The sequence below is a fragment of the Aquarana catesbeiana genome, linkage group LG07 (genome assembly GCF_042186555.1).
Source record: "Aquarana catesbeiana isolate 2022-GZ linkage group LG07, ASM4218655v1, whole genome shotgun sequence".
Classification (NCBI taxonomy): Eukaryota; Metazoa; Chordata; class Amphibia; order Anura; family Ranidae; genus Aquarana; species Aquarana catesbeiana.
In genome coordinates, this window is record NC_133330.1 from 121442716 (window position 1) to 121463023 (window position 20308).

General features: G+C 46.0%; 1 protein-coding gene across 2 annotated transcripts in view; it reads right to left on the reverse strand.

The window, feature by feature from the left end:
- Nucleotides 1-20308, reverse strand: part of CACNA1I (calcium voltage-gated channel subunit alpha1 I) — a 3871666-nt gene that overhangs the window by 2010090 nt on the left and 1841268 nt on the right. For both annotated transcript variants that reach the window (XM_073592660.1, XM_073592661.1), the window contains one exon: nt 20118-20273. In XM_073592660.1, the coding sequence (XP_073448761.1) occupies nt 20118-20273 (156 nt within the window). The remainder of the gene's footprint in view (nt 1-20117; nt 20274-20308) is intronic.

Here is a 20308-nt window from a genome sequence, read left to right on the forward strand (position 1 = left end):
ATATTGATTTGTTTGCGAAAAAGTTATAGCGTCTACAAAATAGGAGATAGTTTTATGGCATTTTTATTAATAATTTTTTTTACTAGTAATGGCGGCGATCAGCGATTTTTATCGTGACTGTGACATTATGGCGGACACGTCGGACAATTTTGAAACATTTTTGGGACCATTGGCATTAATACATCAGTGCGATAAAAAATGCATTGATTACTGTAAAAATGAAGGGGTTAATGTGTGTCCTAGGCAGTGTTCTAACTGAAGGGGGATGTGGACTGTGCAGGGAAACTAACAGATCGCCTGCTCATAGTCTGTATGAACAGAGGATCTGTCAGTTCTCCCCTCAGAGAACCGGAAACTGTGTTTACACACACAGCTCTCGGTTCTGCGTGTGCCCCGAGTGATCGCAGGAGCCCGGCGGTGATAGAGATTGCCGGGCACACGCCCTCTAGTGGCCGTCTATGGTATCAACGTACCATGACAGCGATTCACCTGCCTGTGCCATTCTGCCGCAGTATAACTGCGGCGGACGGTTGGCAAGCAGTTAAACGCTGTCCATGCATTCTTGATGCAGAATATAAATATATTGGACTGCATCTGGTGTGAACAAGTCCACTTTTCCATCCATAGGATCTTTAAAGGCAACTGAGTTATAAAAAGACAAAGGTACTTGAAGCACCAGACGCTAAAGGGCAGCATGCACCCCTGGAAGTGCAATGCATAAACATGCATCAGCCATCTTATTCGGATAAAGCTTAGAGAACCTGTACTGTAAATTGGTCTTCTGATGTCTCTGCCATCCTTCATCAACAAGCTCTTTACGCTCTGTCATTATGGGAAAAGAAAGCCCTTTCTTTTTCACATTTGGAAATATCTGCATGCTTTTTGCAGTGGTTGGAGCCTCTGGCCCATGGTACTAAAGGAGCCAATGAGATTTAAAACAAAAGTATGTGCACCTGACCTTACTTCATCCATCCTTCGACTCTTACGCTCTTTTTTTTGTTTTGCTTGTGGCGTTGATAATTGCAGAAAACTTTCTGCTATAGCCTCCTATAGGAGTTATGGCTTAGAATTTTGCACATCCACATCCTTTTGAGGCAATCCATGCAATTAAAGTTTTTTGCCACTGCAGACTGCATGCAGGCCCAAAATGCGCCCTGAGCTGAGCGAGGCATTTCCTATCATGCTGACAAAAATGCATGTAAGCCAGTGCCACATGGGCTGCTTGGGGAGCATGAAAGTCGCCCTGTGGAGGATTTTGTGGGATGCAGATCATCCTGGTCAGGAGAAGATGATTGATGGCGAGTAATATGTTTTTTTTTTTTTTTTTGGAGCATTTGCGTTTAAGGCTTCTGCTCCTAAAATAATGTAAAACCTCATAATTTGCAGTCTTTAAAGTGGATGTAAACCCAATGTCATCTAAACTACTGCCATAGGGGTTATCTATAAGGATATACATGCCTCCTGCATGTATCTTTACCTGTCAAATGTCTCCCCTCTGTCTGTTATGAGACCAGAAAAACTGCATATTCTGTGGGTGGGTCTGTTGTCTGGAGCTCGGTGGGTGGAGTCGTGATGTCAGTAGACTCCCCGCCCACCTCTACACTCCCCTTGTTAATATGCATTTTCTCCTGTGTATATTTCTTAGACTGAACTTCTGCTATGATCTCTAACATCCAGTGAAAAGACAGGAAAGTAACGACATGACTTCAGCATGCTAAATCATGCTGAGGTGTGGAACAGCCAATACTTACAGAGCTGCTGAAGAAAGGAGTGGGAGGGAATTAAAAAATACTGCATGTCTCTTAGGCTAGTGCACGAGACATGTAAATCACCTGTCACTCACAGCAAGGGGGAGTATTTGACAAAGTTTTTCTCAGTTTGTCAAGATTTATCTCACTGAACAATAAAAGAGGATTGCTCAGAGATGGATTAACTCTGTGTGGCAAGACTGGGCTCAAATGATAGGAAATCTTATCCTCTACAGCACAGGTGGCAAACACAAGGCCCGCAGGCCAAATCTGGCCCACCAGGCCTTGTCATGTGGCCCTCTGCCAGGTATCCCAGGCAACGAGAAAACATCCCCCCTCGCGAGCGGCGCGGCCGGTCAGTCTCCATGAGAACAATAAACATCTCTCCCTCCGTGCTGTCTCTGCCTCCACCCCCGCCTCCCTGAGCTTTGTCTCAGCCAAAGATGCCGCTCTGTCTCCACCTCCGCCCTGTCTCCGCCTCCGCCTCCACCCTGTCTCTGCCTCCACCCCCGCCTCCCTCAGCTTTGTCTCAGCCAACGATGCTGCTCTGTCTCTGCCTCCGCCCTGTCTCCACCTCCCTCAGCTTTTCCTCAGCCAACGATTCTACCCTGTCTCCGCCTCCGCCACTGCCCTGTACCCGCCTCCACCCCGCCTCTGCTCTCTCGCCTCCCCAGTCCCTACAGCGATGCCGGCTTTTTGCATAGTGGCATTTTTCGTGCATAATGGCATTCTTTGCATAATGGCATTTTTCGTGCATAGTAATGTTTTTCGTGCATGGTGACGGTTTTCTTGCATAGTGACATTTTTCGTGTATAGTGACATTTTTTGCATAGTGACAGAGATTGCTGACAGCTCTGTTTTTTTTTTCCCCATCCAGCGGGCTGCGTCCTGAGGGCTTTTTAAGCACTTGTGTTGATGAAGTGTGTGCTGCTTATTTTGAAGTGATGGTGAAAAAAACATAGCAAAACTGAGTACTGATACTAAACACAGAGATCCGCCCACAGAGGCAGGTACCATATATAGCCCAATAAACAGGAAACTACTAACTATAGCCCAATACAAAGGGAGGGGGCCGCCTATACAGGGAGGTACCAGAGCTGGGTCAGATAGGAAGGTAGGAGAGAGAATAGATGTGAGGAAACTTGGGGCGCATTCCTGACCCCTGCACTGTGTACATAGCACATTCCTGACCCCTGCACTCTGTACGTAGCACATTCCTGACCCCTGCACTCTGTAAGTAGCGCAATCCTGACCCCTGCACTCTGTATGTAGTGCAATCCTGACCCCTCCACTCTGTACGTAGCGCAATCCTGACCCCTCCACTCTTTACATAGCCCACTCCTGACCCCTCCACTCTGTACGTAGCGCTATCCTGACCCCTCCACTCTTTACATAGCCCACTCCTGACCCCTGCACTCTGTACGTAGTGCAATCCTGACCCCTCCACTCTTTACGTAGCCCACTCCTAACTCCTTCACTCTGTACGTAGCACACTCCTGACTCCTGCACTCTGTACGTAGCACAGTCCTGACCCCTGCACTCTGTACGTAGTGCATTCCTGAACCCTGCACTCTGAGTATATACATAGTCCTACAGATACAACCGGCCCTTTGAGGGCAACCATACTGCTGATGCAGCCCCCAATGAATTTGAGTTTGACACCCCTGCTCTACAGTATGATATAAAAAAAAAAAAATTCGGGTTTACATCCACTTTAAGCACTCTTTTAAAAAAAGTCCCATGTTGCCCTCTCCTACCTTTCACTAGTCTTCTGTGCCACTAACAGGTGTGGCAAGCTCATATTTGCACAAAATATGTGGAGAAAATCATATTACCTTTCACTAAATAACATGTACACTGTCTCTTTAAGATGCATATGCCTTCATCCACTTTCTTCAGAAGCAGCAGCAGGTGCGCTAAAGCAACACTTCCAGAGGTAGACAGCAAATACAGTCAGAATCTGAGACAAAACCGGTCAGAGTATCAAACCCACAGGAGCACAAAGCATAGCAGGGGAGCCAGGACAGCACATCCAGAGGATGACAGGAGACACAGTCAGAATCTGAGACAAAAAACAGTCAGACTGTCCAACCTCCAGGAACACACAGCACAACAGGGAGCAATAGCAACAAGTCTTTACCTTGCAGGACTGCAGAGAGAGAGGGAGAGAAGCCTGTTCCTCTGCATACTTATAAAACTGTTTACACCATTGCTTGGCGACTTGCGGTTGCCATCCTGTGCTGACCCATCTCCCTGCCCCCTGTGACATCATCCACAGCCGCTTTCAGACTGAAAATAAAGCCAGGAGAATGATGCGGCACACTGCATATACAAGACAGGAAAAAACCCAAGACAGAGGCAATGGCGACATTGCAGAGCTTTTCTATAACCGCACCCATACAATATCAATGCTGTTTAACCACTTCAGCCCCAGAAGGTTTTACCCCCTTCCTGACCAGAGCACTTTTTACAATTTGGCACTGCGCTGCTTTAACTGGTAATTGCTCTGTACCCAAACAAAATTTATGTCCTTTTTTTCCCACAAATAGAGCTTTATTTTGGTGGTATTTGATCACCTCTTCAATTTTTATTTTTTGCGATATAAACGAAAAAAGGCTGAAAAAAAATTATATTTTCTACTTTTTGTTATAAAAAAAATACAATAAACTCAATTTTAGTCATACATTTAGGCCAAAAAGCATTCAGCCACATGTCTCGGGTAAAAAAATTCAATAAGCATATATTGGTGCATCAAAAGTTATAACGATTTGTGCAAAAGTTATAGCGTCTACAAACTAGGGTACGTTTTCTGGAATTTATGCAGCTTTTAGTTTGTTACTGCCTTTCTCATTTCTTGAGGTGCTAAAATGGTAGGGGAGTACAAAACCCCTTCCCAAATTACCCCATTTTGGAAAGTAGACACCCCAAGGAATTTGCTGAGAGGCTTGTTGAGCACATTGAATATTTTATTTTTTTGTCAGTGATTGAAAAATGACAAAAAAAAAAATACACAAAGTTGTCACTGAAATTATATATTACTCAAACATGCCATGGGCATATGTGAAATTACACCCCAAAATACATTCTGCTGCTTCTCCTGAGTACGGGGATACCACATGTGTGAGACTTTTTGGCAGTCTAGCCGCGTACAGGACCCCGAAAATCAAGCACCGCCTTCAGGCTTTCTAAGGGCTTACATTTTTTATTTTACTCCTCACTACCTATCACAGTTTTGGAGGCCATGAAATGCCCAGATAGCACAAACCCACCCTCCCCCCCAAATGACCCCCTTTTTGGAAAGTAGACACCCCAAGCTATTTGCTGAGAGGCATGTTGAGGCCATGAAATATTTTATATTTTGCCACAAGTTTCAATAATTTTTTTTTTTTTCACAAAGATGTCACTAAATGATATATTGCTCAAACATGCCATGGGCATATGTGAAATTACACCCAAAAATACATTCTGCTGCTTCTCCTGAGTATGGGGATACCACATATGTGGAACTTTTTTGCAGTCTAGCCGCATACAGGACCCCAAAAACCAAGCACTGCCTTTCAGGCTTTCTAAGGTAAAATGGTGATTTCACTCCTCACTACCTATCACAGTTTCGGAGGCCCTGAAATACCTGCAAATACCTGCAAAGTAAACATGATAAAACATTGTAACATTAAAGCATTGCAATTAAAATACAGTGAAACAGAGCAGACCAATAGAGAGAGAACAATAGAGAGAGAATAAAGAGAGAAGAACAATAAAACAACAACTATTTTTGTCTTTTTTATTTTATAATTTTATTTTTTTACACTTTTAATTTGTAACTGTAACTGTAAAGGTTCCAGGTTTGGTTCTCTAAAAATGTGATGGCATCTTTAGAGAACCTATGAAAATGTGTCCTATGACTGTGCAGTGCTGTACCCTACGCTAATACTCAACTAGTGTGTGGTAGCGTTGGAAACATTCACCGATGCAGAGACCAGGTTGGTTAGGACTGGAGGGACAATAAAAGCGGGTGTCATGCCTGTATCTGCATTTCCTACAGACACAACATCTTTTTTGGGGTGTTCTTTGGCCTGAGGTACCATGGAGGACTTCTGTGAAGTGCTTCTCCTGCAGTCGGCTCACTGCATTTGCATTGGAAAGTTGGGCCACAGCACCATCTGGAAATAGAAGGGCTGTGATGATCTCTTCCTGGAATTTAAGGAAGGATCAAGTTCATTCTGATGCCTTGTATAGCACATAAGCATTCAGCAGAGCCAATTGAAATAGGTATACAGACACTTTTTTGCACCAGCGTCTGGCCTTATGGGCAATTAGGTGTGGCGCCACCAACTGGTTGTTGAGGTCCTCCCCTCCCATATTTAGGTTGTATTCATGGATACAGAGGTGTTTCTCCACAACACCAGTCGCCGTTGGAATTTGGACAGTTGTATCTGCGTGAAGGGAGGACAGAACAAAAACATTCTGATTATCCCTTCACTTCACTGCGAGCAAATTATTACACTTCAAGCAGGCTCTCTCCCCCAGTCTAAGAGGGGACTCTACAAGCCGCTGGGGTAAGCCCCGACTATTAGATTGCATGTTGCCACGTGCGCCAATTTCATGATCAGACAAGTGACTAAAATGTGTAATAATTGTCCACATACAAGTGATACCTCTTTCCGAATAAGGGTGACACCAAGTCCCACGCAATCTTACCAGCACTCCCTATGTAGTTTGGGCAGTTCTCTGGCGCCACGTGACTCTCCTTTCCCTTGTTAACCATAAAACTGTATGTATAGCCTGTTGCCCTGTCACAGAGCTTATACAACTTCACCCCATAGCTGGCACGCTTGCTGGGAAGATACTGTTTAAAAGACAAGCGGCCAGAAAACGTAATCAGGGACTCATCAATGCAGACAACTTGTTTGGGAACAAACAAGGCTGCAAACTGTTGGTTGAAGTGGTTTACGAGGGGCCGAATTTTGTAGAGCCAATCAAATTCAGGCTCACCCCGAGGATGACAGAGTTCATTGTGATTAAAATGCATGAACCGTAAGATTTGCTTGTATCGTGTCCTGGCCATGGATGCAGAGAACACAGGCATATGGTGAATTCGGTCAGTGGACCAATATGACCCCAACTCACTTTTTTTAACTATGTCCATGAGGAGGGATAGGCCCAGAAAGGCCTTAAATTCGGAAACTGTATTAGGTTTCCATTCTCTGGCAAGGGTCAACTGGGGATTAGCGGCGATTAATTCACCAGCATACAAATTGCTTTGGTCCACAATAGATCAATAGAGATCTTCCGTGAAAAACAGCGAATAAATATCAAGTGATGTAAAATCAACTGTTTCCACCTGAATTCCAGATTGGCCAGTGAATGGGGGAAGTACGGGCGCTGCAGAAGTGGTGGGCTCCCAATTTGGATTGGCAAATGCAGCGGGAAGGGCACTATGGGCTCAACAGGCCTGTGTTTGTCTTCTTGGTGGCTGCGGGACACTACTTGTGCTAGCCACCGCATCAGCTTGAACTGCTCTTATGGGACTTGCCACATCACCAATTGTTACTGCAGTGCTGGATGTACGACCAGGATATTCTAGGTTGCTGGTGCTTGCCAGTTCACCAGACGGATGAGCGGCACTAGTAGTGGATCTCTGCTTCATATGAGATCCCTGTGGTTCTTGCACCTCAACAACAGATGAAGAATGGGGTCAGGTACACCTGACCTTGGCAGGGACCACTACTCTGTCATCAGAGCTATCTGTCAGGGTATCGCTGCTGTCTACTGGATCATATTCTGAGCCTGAATCTGACAGATGGGTGACTTCCTCTTCACTCTCATCTGTCATGCTCAGAAATGTGTAGGCCTCTTCACTAGTGTCCCTTCGATTGGACATTGTGGCCTCTAAATTTACTGGTACAACTAGTGAGACTCACAGGCAAAAAAAGCACCTAGTCGTCAGAGCCTGCTTCAATCGCTACCAAAAAAACTGTTATGCCCGTACACACGATCGAACTTTCCGACATAAAATGTGTGATCGGAGCTTGTTATCAGAAATTCCGACCGTGAGTAGGCTCCATCGGACAGTTTCCATCGGAATTTTCAGATTTGGTTCTCAAATTTTCCGACAACAAAATCCGTTCACACAAATTAGGATCGTGTGTACACAATTCTTTACACAAACTGCCACGCATGCTCAGAATCAAGCAGAAGAGCCACACTGGCTATTGAACTTAATTTTTCTCGGCTTGTCATACGTGTTGTACGTCACCGCATTCTTGATGTTCGGAATTTCCGACCAACTTTGTGCGACCGTGTGTATGCAAAACAAGTTTGAGCCAACATCCGTCTGAAAAAATCCATGGATTTTGTTGTCGGAACGTCTGATCAATGTCCGATCATGTGTGCAGGGCATTAGCGTTCGCAGGGATCAGTCCTGACTCTGTGAACACTGCAGTTATGTGTTTTGTAAGTGACAGTGATCGATTGATACTGCACTTGGGTGGGGTGGACTGGGCTGGGCTGGGCTGGGCGGAGGGGCTAAATGCAGGGGCTAGCAGGTATCTAGGCTGATCCCGCTAACGCTGCATTTTTTTGGGAACCCTAAACTCCTGGGGACCAGTGGCGGCTGGTGCTCAAAATTTCTGGGGGGGTGCAAACAAACTCAAAAATTCAGAAAAAACCCCATCAATTGCAGCCTCACTGTGCCCATAAAACTCAGCCACTGTGCCCATAAATTGCAGCCACTGTGCCCATCAAATGCCACCACTGTGCCCATCAATTGCAGCCACTGTGCCCATCAAACACAGCCACTGTGCCCATCAAACGCAACCACTGTGCCATCAAACACAGCCACTGTGCCAACAAACACAGCCACTGTGCCCATCAAATGCTTCCACTCTGCCATCAAATGCTGCCACCGTGCCATTGAATGCTGCCACTATGACCCCCCCACCCACTCGCCATCTGCCCGGCACTTACCCTGTCTTGTGGGGCAGCGGGTGACGGCGTCGAGCGGTGTCCTTCATGTGTCCCCTCCCGTCCTCTCCTCCATTCCTCTCCTCCTGATAGGCGTCCAATCACAGCGCCTGTCGTTTCAAAAAAACGCGTGGGGGTCCCCCCAATCCATACCAGGTCCTTCAGATCCAGTATGGATTTTAATCACCAGGCACTTTTATTCCCTTCCCACACCAATTTTCAGCTTTAAGAGCTGTCAGACTTTGAATGACAATTGCGTGGTCATGTAACACTGTACCCATATGAAAGTTTTATCATTTTTTTATACACAAATAGAGATTTCTTGTGGTGGTATTTAATCACCACAGGGGTTTTTATTTTTTATGCTACAAATGAAAAAAGACAGCATTTTTTTAAAATCCATTTTTCTTAGTTTCTGTTTCAAAATTTTGCAAATAAGTAATTTCTCTTCATAAATTTTGACCAAAAATGATGCTGCTACATGTCTTTGGTAAAAATAACCCAAATCAGTGTATATTATTTGGTCTGTGTGTGGGGGACAGACAGATGTTTTGTGCACTGTGACAGATATGATGGGGGCAGAGATGTTTTGTGTACTGTGACAGATGTTTTATGGGGACACTGACATGTGTATGTGAACAGGGGTGACAGTGGTGCTTGGTGTACTGTTTGCGGGGGGATCTGTGACAGCTCTCTGTGTAAAATCATCCTTATGCCGTGTACACACGATCGGAAATTCGGCCAGCAAAAGACAGATGAGAGCTTTTGGTCGGAAAATGCGACAGTGTGTATGCTCCATCGGACTTTTGCTGGCCGAATTCCAGCCAACAAAAAAGATTGAGAGCATGTTCTCAATTTTTCAGTCGGAAAAAGTTCCTATCCGAAAAATGCGATCATCTGTAGCAATTCCGACGTGCAAAATTCCTACGCATGCTTGGAAACAATTCGAACTTAATTTTCTCGGCTCGTCGTAGTGTTGTACGTCACCGCGTTCTTGACGGTCGAAAGTTCAGCGAACTTTTGTGTGACCGCATGTATGCAAGCCAAGCTTGAGCGGAATTCCGTCGGAAAAACCATCCAAGATTTTTCTGAGGCAAAATCTGCTTGTGTTTACGCGCCATTACACAGAGAGCTGTCACAGAGCTGCAGATTCCCTTGCTCCCCCCCATTGCACTGAGCTCTTACTGAGCTCGGTGGGGAGAACTGTCAGAGACAAGCGTCCCTGTTTACATTGTGACAGCTGTGATTGAACACAACCGTCTTGTGATCAGGTGGACCAATCACAATGCCCATATCCCGATCTCTGCTCCGCTGGATCCTGTGATCACAAAGACCTTGGGGCTGCGCTGCGAGCATTCATTCTGAGGACATTCCTGAACGTCCACTCAGAACGGCGAAAGGCCCACTTATTTACAGGACCATTTATTTACAGTGGCTGGGTGGGAAGTGGTTAAGGGGAACCCCACGCCAATTTTTTTTTCAAAACGGCGTAGGGTCTCCCCCAATATCTATACCAGACCCTTATCTGAGCATGCAGCCTGGCAGACCAGGAAAGGGAGGGGAGGGCGAGTGAGCACCCCCCCTTCTGAACCATACAAGGCCACATGGCCTCAACATGGGGCGTGTGGCTTTGTATGGTTCCAAAGCACCTTGTCCCCAGGTTGATGGGATCTTCAGACAGGGGGCTTATCGGAATCTCAAAGTTCCCTTTAACAAGGGGGTCCCCAGATCCTGGACCCACATCATGTGAATAAGTATGGGGTACATTGTACCCCTAATCATTCATCAAAAAAGTGTCAATAGTAAAAAAAAAAACACAAACACAGATTTTCACAATTTTTTTATTAAAAAAAACCAATGTCCCCCACTGTAGATCCACTGCCCTCCACCAACGCCGGACCCGGAAAAAAAAAAAACTCCCCACCCACGATGAAGGCTGACCACCAAATGCTTTGCCATTTGACAGTTCTTATATAGGTAAGGGGCAGGGCCGCCTGGTGCCGTCAACTGGTGGCACCACCCCTTTGTGATGTCACCGACTGGTGCATGCTGGGTCGGTGACATCACAAGAGGGGTGGGGGGCAGGATTGTCAGGAAGAGGCCCTTGTCCCCATCAACATGGGTAGAAGGTGCTTTGGGGTGGGGGGCAGAGTTTGCTCATCCCCCCTTTCCTGGCCTGCCATGCTGAGTGCTCGGATAAGTGTCTGGTATGGATTTTGAGGATGACCCCATGCTGTTTTTTTTTATTCTGGCATGGGGGTTTCCCTCAAAATCCATACCAGACCTAAGGGTCTGATATGATTTTTGAGGGGAACCCACACCATTTTTTTTTTTACATTTTGTCCTGGGATTCCCCTTAAATTCCAAACCAGACCCATGGGGGGCACGCCACTTTTTTTCTTTTCTTTTTTTACAATTTGTTCATTTTTGATACAATCAATGCAAAAATAAAAATAGTTAAGGCCTCACCCAATAGCCTAATAAGAACTGCCAACAGCAGAGCCTGCAGTAGGTGGTTAACCTTCGTTAGATTATTAAAGGAATTGTCAAAAACTGTGTGTGTGTTTATTTCCAATTGATACTTTTTTTGTGAATGGACAGGGTAGTTCCCCATACTCATTCACATGAGGCGGATCAGGAGGCGGGATCTGGGGGCCCCCTTGTTAAAGAGGGCTTCCAGATTTCAATAATCTCCCTGCCCGCAGACCCCCACAACCAAAGCCCAAGGTTGTCGGGAAGGGGCCCTCGTCCCCATCAACAAGCACCCCCCCATGTTAAGGGCATGTGGCCTAGAATGGTTTTGGAGGGGGGGTGCTTGCTCGTCCCCCCTTTCCTGACCTGCTGGGCTGCATGCTTGGATAAGGGTCTGGTATGGATTTTGGGGAGCCCCACACCATTTCTTTTTTACATTATGGTGTGGGGCTCCCCTTAAAAACCATACCAGACCCAAAGGACCTGGTATGTACTGGGGGGGACTCCATGCTATTTATTTCAATATATATTTTTTTGTATTGCCGGTTGTCGGCAATAGCTTGCAGCCGTGAAGTACATTTCAATGCATTTTTTTTTCTTTAGAAATATCAGTTTTTCTGCAGCAGGTTCTATACACTGTACAGATGTGCCACATTATAGGCAGACTAAGGGGACTCTCAGGCACTATATTTAAAGGAATTTTTCATTTTTATTGTTTCATTTTAAGTATCATTAAAATCACTGCTCCTTTAAAAAGGATTGTTTTTAAAAAACAATTTTGCATTGATACATGTTTCTCAGGGAAGTACCTAGGCCCTCATACCCTTTATATGGCCAATAACTTGCATATGAGAGAAAAAAAATTTTTTTTTTTTTTTTTTTTGTATCCTACTTTTGGGTTGTGCAGCCCCGGGTACTCTCGCATATGTGTTTTTCCAGCTTTTTCAATAACTTGCATATGAACCTTTAAAATGGGGACTTTTGATTTTTCAAGTTCAGGTCCCATAGAGTTTAATAGGGTTTGGTGTTCGGGTCTGAACTTTTTGCGCTGTTTGGCTGTTCTTGTGCGAACCAAACCGGGGTGTTCAGCTTATCTCTACTTACGAACTGCAATCAACAGGTGGCCTAGAGCATGACCAAAAAGAAGAACACTTCGGTTGGGAAGGGGCTGTCTTTTATCTAGCTAGAAAGAAGTGGTCCTGTGGGCTCCTGAGGGGGTGTTATCCCATTGTGTGCTTACGTTAGGTGGGCCAGGAAAGTTTTTTATTATAAATCCATATATCACATACATATGCAAGAAAGCATGGCCAGTGTGTTTACTTTGTATAACAGTATCATCTGAGAAATGAATTATCATCTGGAATTTAAACAAAAAGTCCTGTAAAATAAATCAATTTAAAGGATAAGTTTACCTTTGGGAACATGTTACCTGTTCCACCCTTTTTTTAGGGTGGAACAGGAAACATGTTTCCAATACAGCAGCCGCTGCCCGATCCTCGCACTCTGTGTGACAGCAGTACAGGGAGAAGTTTCCTGTACTAGACGTAACTTTTTGAAATCAGGGCGGCTGTGCAGGGATTCACCCACACGGTCACATCATTCACTCACACAGCTGTGTGTGTGAATGAACTACAAGCCCCGAAAACCTTTGCATCTGTAAGCTTGTAGTTATTAATGAACCACCATGGCGCTGTTGAGCACCGTGGTAGCTCATTGATTCTTCCTGTTAGATTACATCTGCCTGCCCGTATGGAATGTACAGGCACACAGATACACTGACAGATCTGCAGGAGACCTGCATGGCACAAACAATCTGATAATTGCTGCTGCAATGCTTTACAGGTTTCAAAAAAACAATAACAAAAGCACATTTTTTTTTTACCTGCAAAAAAAAATGTGCAATTAAAATGTTTTTCTAAATAAGTGAACTTATCCTTTAACAATGGATGTCAGTGCTTTATGGGTTCGATCCAAGTAAATATGGCAGTTATACTTTAACTCTTTAAGGACCCATGGGTGTAAGCTATCTGGTCGAGGTACTTTATGAACCTTTATTGGTTTACAGTATGAATCATTAATCATTAATATTGTTTGGGAGTTTTAACTAATCTTAGGGCCTAAAATAATGTTTCCTGACAGACTCCATGGCAGCCTACGTATGGGTTAATCCCGCCTCTCATACCTCATAGGACCCCACTCCCATAAATCTTTGCTTCTAGACAGAGACTGTGTTCCTTTTTTGTCCTCCTCCTAGGACCAAGTGTATCTCTTACCTTATGAAGTTTTGTGGATCCAGTCCTGGTGGTTCGCACGTGTTTGATGATGGCGGTGTCTTGTTGGAGTCCAGCGTCCCCAGCTATTAGCAGGGCGGACATACGGGGTTCACTCTGATGCCTGAAGAGCTGATTATACCGGCCATTGGCTGGGGAGCGGCATCTCGGCCAATCGTCCCAGCTATTAGCGGGAGGCCTCCCTCATTATTACCCCGGTCGTGCGGTGAGCGCTCCTCTTGCTCCCATTCCAGGATGGATCCCCTCAGGTGCCGTGGTAATGTATACTTCTGTCTATGAATTTTTTTTTGGCAGCCTGTTGTGTGTGTTTGTTTTGTCCGAAATGCCTTTTCCTATGGCCATGGCGGCTGGGACGCATCTGCGTTCCAGTCCGCCGCTTCCCCGCTCCGACTGCGCAGCTGCGAAGTCTCGATTGAGATCGAGGCTTGGTTCGCACCTGCGCAGTCTGCGCGCGATGACGGCAACTGCGCATGCGCGCGAGCGCCGTGGAGCGGCGTCGGTCACAGCGTAGGGACGCTGTGGCCGCGATGACGTCATCACAGGCGGCAGATTCAAATAGCTGTCACATACAGCTATGCTTTGGGATGCTCTTTCGCTCAGGCAGCGGCTTCCCTGTGTCCATCTCTCTGGCTTCTGAGGTAAGGAGCTTTGTTGTACCTTCCTGTGTCTAGGTCTCTTTCTCCAAATAGGGGAAAGAGAAAGTGAAAGTATATATTGGTAGTTATTGGTTTCTTATTGATTGTGTTTGCAGTCCTTTGTTTCTGTCGCCATGGATGTCTCACCGCCCCCTAGTGGCCAACCCTTACACCGCAGGTAGGATGAAGTATTTTTAAATTTTTCATTCTGCCTGTATTGTTTGGAGTACTATTTAGGAACAAGGTATTATTTTCTTCCCCTTCAGCCCTTCTAGGTCTGAACCACAGCTATCGGCACATAAAGAAAAAGACCAGTCTAGGTCTCATCATCACCAGTCTACGTCAGGTTCTAGACGTACTAGGTCATCTTCCAGACACCGCAAAGAGGGGTCAAGGTCTAAATCTAGCCATCATTCCCCCCGCCATTCCAGCCGCCCTGAGAGGAAAGCTTGCTGGGGATGTAAAACTCAGGTCCCAGAGGGTAAATCTCTCTGTGAGTTGTGCTTTTCAAGAGCCACAAAGGAAAGAGGTGCTGATGACCAGCAAGTGGAGGCTCTGGTCAGGAAGGTGGTCCAGGAATCTCTTAATAAAGCAGATCTTGACCGAGCAGTAATTCCTCCTTCTGTTATAACTCCAGTTGCTGAAGATATGGAGTCCGAAGTTCCAGGCCCATCTCATCATAGTCTCTCTTTTAGCGGCTCCTCGGACAGCGAAGCAGAGATAATTGAACCTGGTGCAGGTTTTGACTTTTCCCTGGTTCCCCAACTAGTCAGGGCGGTTAAAGACGCATTGAGATGGGAGGAACCAGTAGAAGCACCCTCTAAACAGAGGAAATACTTTAAACACCTTAAGAAGGATCGCCCGAACTTCCCCTTCCTGGGTGAACTGGGTGAAATTATCCTGGATGAATGGGGTAAAGTTGATAGGAAAAACTCTTTAATTTCCAAGATTGCGAAGATGTATCCTTTCAAGAATGATGAGGTAAAACATCTTGAATCAGCCCCCCTTGTTGATGCAGCTCTCATGAGGCTGGTGAGACATGTTACGCTCCCTCTAGAGGATACCGTCTCTTTCAAGGATGGTTTGGAGAGGAAGATTGATACGGACTTAAAACGTATCTATATCACGGCAGGGATGGCTTGTAAACCGGCTCTGGCCCTCGCAGCTTTGTCAAAAGCCATGGAGTCCTGGACGGATGATGTGGGTGCAGCTCTAGGAAGTGTGTCTGAGGACTTATTCAAGAGCTCTCCAATACATGAGCTGAAACTGGCTTCGGTCTTCCTGGGAGAGGCATCCATCGACATTATTCGCCTCGTGGCACGTGTCATGCTTTCATCAGTTACAGCAAAACGTGCCCTCTGGTTACGCCCATGGGTTGCAGACCCTGCCTCTAAACAGGCCTGGTGCAGGATTCCTTTCGAAGGCTCCTCTCTCTTCGGAAATAAATTGGATTCTGCTATCTCCCGTGCTACTGGGGGCAAGTCAGGATTCTTACCCCAGGACCGTCGTATCCTTAACCAAAGAAGGACTCAACCTAGACAAGAACCAGAACGCGCTAGAGATGCTCGTCGCTACAGACCTGGTCGGGAGTTTAGGAAAAACTGGAGGAGAGGCCAGCCTTCAGGCCAAAAATCCTCAAAGTCAGCCCCGTCAAGTGGTCGGGACACTTCCAAGTCCTTTTGATACGATGCCTGTCCAGGTAGTGCAAGTAGGGGCTCGTTTACTCCGGTATCAGCACGTCTGGGCAGCCTCGATTCAAGATTACTGGACCGTCAAAACGGTCTCCTCAGGTCACACTTGGGTTTTCACCAATCCACCCAGTCACCGGTTTGTGCCTACGGTCCTTCCGCTCTCAGAAGAAAAAAGACAAATTCTTCTATCTTATACAGAATCCCTGATTGCCCAAGGGGCCGCCATTCAAGTTCCATCAGAAGAAAAATTTCTTGGAATTTATTCCCCCCTTTTCATGGTCCTCAAAAAGAGTGGCTCTTGGAGGCCAGTAATCGACCTTACACATCTAAATTCCTTCATCAAGAAGGAAAAATTCAAGATGGAAACCCTGCTGACAATCCGACAAACAGTTCAACCAGGAGATTGGCTGGTCTCCATAGACCTGAAAGACGCCTACTTTCATGTGCCGATCGCAAAAGATTTCCAGAGGTATCTCCGATTCGCAGTAGGCCAGAGGCATCTCCAATTCACTTGTCTCCCATTCGGGCTCACAACATCGCCTCGAGTGTTTTCGAAGCTCTTATTGGCGGTAGTTGCTCTAATCCGAGTAAGAGGCATCCGGTTACACCATTACTTGGACGACCTACTCCTACTGTCTCAGGACAGGGAACAGATTTTGTCACATCGGGACCAAGTCATATCTACTCTGACAGAGTTCGGTTGGCTATTGAACAGGGAGAAAAGTCACCTAGTTCCGACACAAACTCTAGTATTCCTCGGGGCCCTATTCAACACAGTGGAGAGCACCATCTCTCTTCCTTTGGAGAAGATTCCGGTAATTCGAGAGAGAATTCGCCTAGCATTGTCAGCAACTCTCCTCAGAGCCTCTCAGTGTCTCAAAATAATCGGCACTATGGTAGCCACAGCCCCCATGGTGAAGTGGGCGCAATGGAAAATGCGGCCCTTTCAGAAGGGTTTTCTCCAGCAATGGGATCCAGGGTCTCGAGACCATCTGGTGCGGGTAACCACCTCCATGCGGGAGAGCCTCCCTTGGTGGCTGCTACGGAAAAACCTCCTCAATTGTCACTCCATAGCTCCTGTCTCCTGGATTACAGTGACAACGGATGCGAGCAACAGAGGTTGGGGCGCTCTCTGTCTGACGGAGATAGCCCAGGGCAGGTGGGACTTCCCATCCCAAGGGATAGTCTCAAATGTCCTGGAGCTCCGAGCTGCCTTCCGTGCCCTTCAAGCTTTTCTCCATCTGATATCAGGAGCCTCAGTTCTCCTGAGACTGGACAACACGACCGCAGTGTCATACATCAAGAGACAGGGGGGCACCCGCAGTCTCGCCTTACTGAGGGAAGTAAGCCCGATCATGTCCTGGGCCCAGATGTACTTAACAAATCTATCCGCTGTTTATCTTCCAGGAATTCAAAATGTCCAAGCGGACTTCCTTTCAAGAGTCACCCTGGACAACAACGAGTGGTCCCTCCACACCGAAGTTTTCGATTGGCTCCTGTCTCTAGGGATGATGCCGGAAGTGGATCTGTTCGCATCCCCATGCAATTTCAAGCTGGGGAAATATTACACGAGGTGTCGCTGTCCCCAGGCCTTCGGAGTGGATGCCCTGACGGACCAGTGGAAATTCCACAGGGCCTATGCCTTTCCCCCAGTTCCAGTCATTCTTCGTTTCCTCTCGAGGCTCAGGTGGGAGAATGTCGAGGTACTGGCAGTGGTTCCGTTTTGGCCCAACAGGCCATGGTTTCCTCTCCTGATGCAGCTCAGTTACCGAGAACCGGTCCCTCTCCCGTCCAGACCAGATCTCCTGCTGCAGGGAGCGTCTCTTCACCCTTGCCCATCCCAGCTCCATCTGATGGCTTGGTGGTTGAGAGGAGAAGGTTGGAAGCTCTAGGTTGTCCTAGTACAGCTATTGCTACATTGTTGAATGCCAGAAGAGCGGGCACCAACAGAGTATATCAGAGGATTTGGGCGAAGTTTGCGGACTATGTGATTTCCACCAATGGATCCTGTAGTAATCCAAGGATTCAGGACATTTTAGGTTTTCTACAAACTGGCCTGGATCTGTCCCTATCGGTGAGTTCCTTGCGGGTCCAGGTTTCGGCAATCTCAGCCTTCACAGGCGTATCATGGGCCAGACACCCCCTTACTAGGCAGTTCTTCAAGGGAGCAATAAGGCTTAGGCCTCAGAAAAGACCAAGATTCTCTAAATGGGATCTCCCTCTCGTCTTGGATTTCTTCTCAAAAAAGGAAATACGGCATATGGATCAGTCATCAATTAGAGAGCTTTCTCTCAAAGTGGTCTTTCTAGTGGCCATAACATCGGCCAAGAGAGTTTCTGAAGTTGGATCCCTAGGATACAAAGAACCTTTTCTTACCTTCTTCCCAGACCGGGTAGTCTTGATCCCCATGTTAGGATCGAATCCTAAAGTAACAACCATCTTCCATGAAAATCAGGAGATTGTCCTCCCTACTTTCAGATCCACTGAGGACTCTAATGTTCACCCTCTAGATGTTGGGCAGGTTCTGAAACAATACCTAGAAGCCACAGCTTCTTTCCGCCAGTCTGGTTATCTGTTTGTGCTTTTTCACGGCAAGAACAAGGGTTTACGGGCTTCCTCCAGAACCATCGCATCATGGATCGTTCAAGCTATCCAATGGGCATACAGGTCTAAGGGTTTGGCTCCTCCGGAGGCGGTAACCGCTCATTCTACCAGGAGCGTCTCTACATCATGGGCAGCATCCCGACATGTGTCTCCAGATGTAATCTGTAAAGCGGCCTCATGGTCATCAATTAACACTTTTATGACACACTATTGTGTAGAACCGGCTTCTTTGTCTACGGTTAACTTTGGTTTGCACGTATTATCTGTTGATGATGCCAATTAAACCTTTTTTTCTTTAACCAGCAATTGCCCACCCGGGTGTGTATGGCTAGTTATTTCCCATACGTAGGCTGCCATGGAGTCTGTCAGGAAAACGGAAAATTTATATCAAATACTTACCGTAATTTTCCTTTCCTGATGGACTCCATGGCAGCAGGAGTTCCCTCCCAGTTGCTGGAGTAGGCTAAGTTACGGAACACAGTCTCTGTCTAGAAGCAAAGATTTATGGGAGTGGGGTCCTATGAGGTATGAGAGGCGGGATTAACCCATACGTAGGCTGCCATGGAGTCCATCAGGAAAGGAAAATTACGGTAAGTATTTGATATAAATTTTCCGTTTTTAAACGTGTGCAAAAAATGCAAAAATTGCTCTGGCAGTAAAAGGGTTACTTGCTTCGCCTATCTGCATGTACTGTGTACATCCTGAATGGTCTTAACAAAGTCTGATGGGTTTAAACAAGCCCAAGGATTTTATAGTGCTTGTTTTGGCTACCATGCCACAATTCTCTGCCATTCTGTGGGTGCACGCAGTTGCAAGACTTGACACATTTGGTATCGACTTATTCTACACAATCTCATCTTTTATTTTCTACAAAAAATGGGGATTAAATTATGGTTTGTGTACAATGGAATTAGATTTTCTTGAAAAAATTAATTTGAAACAGTTTTTTTTTAAACAGCTCTGCAAATATTGGGCAACATCAAAAATTATAACTGCCATAATTTTACTCTACAGGGCCTTTGCTCTCAGAAAATATATAATGTTCTGGGGGTTTTAAGTAATTTTATAGGCAAAAATGCAGATTTTACATGTGCTCTAGAGAGAAAAACAGTTTTGTATCCGTTTACAGAATGCTGCGTACACATGAGCGGAATGTCCGACAGAAAAAGTCCAATGGAAGCTTTTCATGGTCTATTCCGATCGTGTGTATGCCTCATCTGACTTTTTTTTTTTGAAAATTTTGACGGACCTAGAAATGGAACACGTTCTAAATATTTGCGATGGAACCAATTCCTATCGGGAAACCCGCTCGTCTGTATGCTGTTCCGACGGACCAAAAACGACGCATGCTCTGAAGCAAGTACGAGATGGAAGCTATTGGCTACTGGCTATTGCACTTCCCTTTTCTAGTCCCGTCGTACGTGTTGTACGTCACCGCGTTCTTGATGGTCAGACTTTGGTGTGACCATGTGTAGGCAAGACTGCTTGAGCGGAATTCCGTCGGAGTTCTGTCGGAGAAACCTTTGGAGTTTATTCCGACGGCAAAACCGGTCATGTGTACAGGACATAAGCCTACAGACCTTATTTACCCTGGCACAGTCCAAGTATATTATATCTGCGGCCACTCCTTCATCTATAAATATACTAGTCCTATCCACTATGAAAGCCTTCATGCTGAGACAGTGGAAAAAGCAATGTAAAATATAAAATTACCTCTGCTTGAAATCCTTCTACTAAAATGGCAACCAGAAGATTAAAGAGAACATAATTCCCAAATGTCATGAGAGCCACAAAGTAGAGCGCTGCCCATGGAGAGGTACTGGCCATACCATTATAAAGCACCACATTCCAGTCTTCCTGGGTCAGGATCTAGGAGAAGAGCAAAGTATATATAAGCCTATGGC